Source organism: Hemiscyllium ocellatum (genome assembly GCF_020745735.1).
Source record: "Hemiscyllium ocellatum isolate sHemOce1 chromosome 27 unlocalized genomic scaffold, sHemOce1.pat.X.cur. SUPER_27_unloc_2, whole genome shotgun sequence".
Lineage (NCBI taxonomy): Eukaryota > Metazoa > Chordata > Chondrichthyes > Orectolobiformes > Hemiscylliidae > Hemiscyllium > Hemiscyllium ocellatum.
Genome location: NW_026867487.1, coordinates 92,108 through 97,392, shown reverse-complemented (window position 1 = coordinate 97,392; position 5,285 = coordinate 92,108). Strand labels below are relative to the sequence as shown.

Here is a 5,285-nt window from a genome sequence, read left to right as displayed (position 1 = left end):
CCAAAGCGTGTATTCAGGAGAATCTGTCAATTATGTTTTTTAGTTGTGTACCCAGTGATGATCATTGTGATTCCTGTCTGTGTATCCCTCGATCGTTCTGCGGCTTTAAATCGGATTGATTCTTAATTTTCCTTCAGTGTATGTCCTCTTTATACTTTCTTCCAGATTTTCGCACATTAGACTTAGCCAATTTTTAAAAAAACTCTCGCACTGGTCACACATACTGGACATTTATTCTGATATACTTGCTTTGTCCGTGATCTTTTGAACTGTAACCACACTTCCTATTTGATTGCGAATCAGAATGGTTGAAATTGCCTTGGGGTTACCAAATACAAATTGCTCACCTCAATATTAAACAGGCATGATGTCAGCCCCTTTCCCAGTGGATCACTACTTCCACTCGGTGGAATCTGAAAATCTACTTTGACCTTAGACTTTCTATTTGTTGTCTGTTTCGTCTGGCTCCATCCTTAGAAACTGAATCCTTTCAAGATTTTACCAGCACATTGTTGGGTGACTTTTGAAATTCCGTGAACTTTGCATCTTATGCCCTGCTTCTCCTTTCGGTGTCCGTGCTTTCTGCCAAATGTTTAGTCAGGAATCTCATGTACCTTATTCATTGACAAGACCTGGGTTGAATGTCAGAGGAGAGACATGGGAATGTATGGAAGACATAAACAATTTATCAACCTTAGCGCGTTGGTATTTTTTGAACAGAGCACAAGGAGATGCGGCTGGTGAATGGAAAGAATCGCTGTGAGGGGAGAGTGGAAGTGTTCTACAACAAGACGTGGGGAACGGTGTGCTCGGAAAGTCTGGATTTCCACGATGCTGCAGTTATTTGTAAACAGTTGCACTGTGGTTTCCGGTTGGATGTTTCTTACGACAATAAATTATTCGGAGCAGGAACGGGACCTATTTGGCTTGGTGAGATTGATTGTCCATCACACGAGTCAACCCTTTGGCAATGTCAGAGAAATCCATGGGGTCAACCCAACTGTAACGGTAGGAAGGATGCAGGTGTCCTTTGTTCAGGTAACACGACAAACCTTCTCAATACTCACGTGTCATTTCAAACACTGATTACTAATAGAACAAGCATCTTTCTCCTCTTTTCAGGGAGCGAGGTAACAAAAGACCAGCCTGTCAGTTCACATTCCTGCCGACAACAATCAGGTGCGTTATCGTCATGAATGTGCTCACTCTTGAACCGATGTTTCTGCTTTATGCTGCATTCAATCATACTCACTCCTGTGCCACAGATCGGCAAAACAGCGTGCGCCTGGATGGAGGGAGGAGCAACTGTTCTGGGAGAGTGGAGATCATGTGTGATACACGCTGGGGCTCGGTGTGTGGTGATTCCTGGGATATAACTGATGCCAATGTTGTCTGCAGACAGTTGGGATGCGGCTTCGCTCTGTCGGCCGGAGGAGGGCACACTGTCCCCCAGGGTAACGATGTGATCTGGCAGAATGCCGTGAAGTGTAAGGGACGTGAATCCGCTCTGTCTGACTGTCTCTCCCCAGCACGAGCTCAAAGGCACTGCAATTACAAGGACATTGCCAATGTGATCTGCTCTGGTAAGCTAAATGTTGACGAGTGCCGACGAATTATCATTATTGTGGCAACTCATTGCCGTCATTTGTCTTCCTGAAGTCAATTTTACCTTCATGAATATTTGTACAATCTCTCCCTCAGAATCCGATTTGTTGCAGACTTCCCCTTCAACACCACCTGGAGGTATTTATGATTAAAAATATTAATGTTTCTGTTACCGTTACGTTTCTGATGAGTAGCGTTGATGCGTTTGGCACTTGCACGACTTTAAGCTAATGTCAGTGTTTTCTTTTGAATGGATTCTATGCAATCACAAAGGCAGCTCTTAACTAAGATAAATCTCTTTGTCATCTCCTCCTTAAGGGCTGGAAATACCTATTGTCGTCTGCATAACCTTGGGAGTCATGCTAATCTGTGAGGTGCTCGTATTACTGGTGGTAATGCAGAGAAAATTACAAATGAAAGGTAAACCTCACAAGTGAGCTAATACTGAGCTATGTTTGTCGTTCCATATGGCTTTGGACCTTAACATTGTCATTCCACGCTTCCATCACTTGGCCTTGATCGTGATGAGTATGAGACCTTTTTCTTATATGTTCCTTTAGAGGTTTTGCCTGCTCAAACGCTACTTTTACTTTGATACAAATGCAAAAAATTTAAATACTGTATGTAGAACTTAAAATCAAATCAAAATAGCATTGAATATTCATCAAGGCAGAAAATACCTGCAAAGAGTAACAGAATGAACCTTTTACATGAACTTGTCACATACCATTAAGAACGAGAAATACCAGAACGCAAAATCAATGAAATTATTCAGTGCATTTCTCAGTCAGCCAGCAACTGGGTTTTCTTGTCTAACCAAACGACACCTGTGCATTCTTTATGCTAATTTCAAAGCACATCTTTGGGAGATCTATACCATTAGGTGGCAATGATGGCCAATACGACTTATATAATGCATCAGCTTATGTATTTTGAAATTGCTGTAAGTGTAGTTTACACGTATTAGTACAAAAAAGTACAATTATTTAATGATTATCACTTCATTAAAGTTCTCCTGATTTCACATTTCTCCTGATTTGCGTTAAACTAATATTAACAACAATATAATTGTCCAGTTACTATGACCATTTTGGAAAAAGTAATTTTTTCAAAGCATTGTGATTGAAGGACGGCTATCTTCAACATTCACGTGTGACCCCCTTCGTGATCATCAAAGTTTTGTTTGTCCAAAAATAAACAAAAAAGTAACAAAAAAACTTATTTCCTTGTCCATTGCCTGAACTAGTTTCAACTTCGACACTCCTCATTTTTTTCTCCATGTGCCATTCTGAGCTAGGATTTTCTTCTTTCAACATTGTCTGTGGAATTGCTAATTCTTCATTGGAACCAAATTGACCACAGACATGCTAGCAAGCAAAATTCCACTTTCTATCTTTAACATATTAAATTTCGCATGCTGATCAGTCATGAGAATGCATCATAGCCTGTTCACCTGGTTTTCCAAATCAATTATGCCCTCACTAATCGGTCAAAGTTGCGCTTAGATTCTCTTTTCCCGGATTTTATAAACAACCAGTAATTCGCACTAACGTTGCTTCACAAATAACCACACGTTGCTGCAGATGTTTAGCGACAAATGTTGACCAGTCAATCCTTCCTTCAACAAACTTTACACTGTTGGCAGGGGCTCAAGTCTTGGTGTGTACCAAGGAATTTATGAAGAAATTGAGAACACTCCCACAGGCAAGAGGATGGATCAGAAACATGGAGCAGGTATATATTTCCAAACTCGTAGTAAACCATTCAAGAAGATGCAGAAGCTCCCTTCAATTTCCAGTTGTCAATGATCAGTGAAAAGGATGAACATGATTCGTTATCAAATCACTATCTTTGTGCTAAGGCAGCTGTCACAGTGAGAGGGCGGGGAGGGGTGTCTCTCTCTCTGTTTATAGAACATTGAATAGAAATGTACAGCACAAAACAGGCCCTTCAGCCCACGGTGTTGCGCCGAGGAAAAGTAAGAAGAATGTTTACTGCATGATAATTGTTGCTGACCTTAATTTCTGAAAGACCATCCTGATATTTATAGGTAAATATGTGCCGAATGGCACGTCCCAAATCCACCCTGGTTCCTCACTGACTCCATCAGATATCTGAAACTGCGAATAATCTGTCCACACGCTGATTTCTTGGACAATAATAAAACTGCAGTCATTACTATCGGTTACACAACACTTCATATCGGAACCAAAATTGAGCAATTAATGAACAAATAAATATTAAAAAATTACAGCTCAATAATCAGTGGAGACAGATGTCCGTTGACTCATGCTGTGCATAGCGGAGCTGATATCTGGTGCTAATCACCTGCCATTCACCAGTGGTGCTGGAAACCAATGAAATAAAGCATACAATAATAATTAAATGGGACGTTTTACATTTATGTGCCTTAACTGATAATAGGCGAACAGCAGGTAGACGGGCACTTATCTAAAACATCAATATTACACCAGATTTGGGTGCATTGGCAGTACTGCCTACTAGACCTGTTGATGACAAATGAGTTGAATCACATAGATAGTGGAATGAAGTTCGCGACTAGAAGATTTGGTCTTGAATTAGTTATCTTGACGATAAATCTGAGAAGCAATATCACATGATCATATCTGAAATGACTGAATACTTTGATAAGCTGCGAATAACAGTGAAAAAAAGAATGAAAGCATTCTCAAAAATGGCATATACCAATCAACAACAGCGCGGAAATTACATTTAATTTATTCAAGAAATGTACATTATGTTACAGTTTTTAAGAACGATTAAAGGTGAATCAGACAAAAAGTAGTTGCTTGGGAGACTGAAGACAAACTATTCTCTTGCTCATATATTCGGTCTAATGGCAGATATTGAGAATTAAGTCATTAAACGTGCTGTTTGTTAAAATGTTTGCACGATTTGAGGACCAAAATTTGTTTCTCATTTCTGATTGCAGTTATAATGCGTTTGAGTAAATTGAATGCTTTTCTAGTGTATCTTGCAATGGAAAAGAATTCAGTTATTGCTACAGAGAAGATGAAAGGATTATGTTTTCTACTTCGATGCTCCAGTTAAGATGATAACCCATAGCACCATAGACTATTAGACAAAGAGACACAGGAACAGAACTAGGCCATGCGGCTCCTCGAGTCTGTTCTGCTTTTAGCTCATGGCTGGCATGTTCTCAACCTCTTTCTCATGCCTTCCCCCAGGAACCTTTCAATCCCTCTCTCATCACAAATCTCTGTATCAATGACTTAGTTGGCAATCATAGCCATCTGAGGGAAAATGTTCGACAGATTCACTGCCAGTTGTATGCAGTAATTTTCGTCTGATCAAAAATCTAATGGATCGTGCCCTCACGCTGACATTAAATGCCACAGTAACTCTTCATTTCTGTTTTCAGTAATTTCTGCTTCCGTTGATTCACTAATCACATCGAATACTACACCAGCCATGGCTTGCATGACAATCATCCAGGATCAGAAAATCTTGAGGTGAACACCAACAGTATTTCGGGTGGTTATGAGTTCGTTTTCTCTCAATTCACTTTGTCCTTCACTCTCTCCTCTCTGCCATCCAAACATAAAGCTGTCAATGTTCAGAAGACTGAGAATGAAACTGCCACGTTTGGTACTACATGAGCAATGTTAATTTCAAAGAATGTTGCTGGTTTGGAATAA

At 40.0% G+C, this 5,285-nt stretch overlaps 1 protein-coding gene across 1 annotated transcript in view; it reads left to right on the top strand.

Annotated features, from left to right (window-relative positions):
• Positions 1–1,192: 1,192 nt before the first annotated feature.
• LOC132807713 (deleted in malignant brain tumors 1 protein-like) overlaps positions 1,193–5,285 on the top strand; it is a gene marked incomplete at its 3' end in the record, with an annotated part of 95,581 nt that continues 91,488 nt past the window's right edge. The window contains exon 1 of the mRNA XM_060821745.1: positions 1,193–1,583. Within this exon, the coding sequence (XP_060677728.1) occupies positions 1,193–1,583 (391 nt within the window). The remainder of the gene's footprint in view (positions 1,584–5,285) is intronic.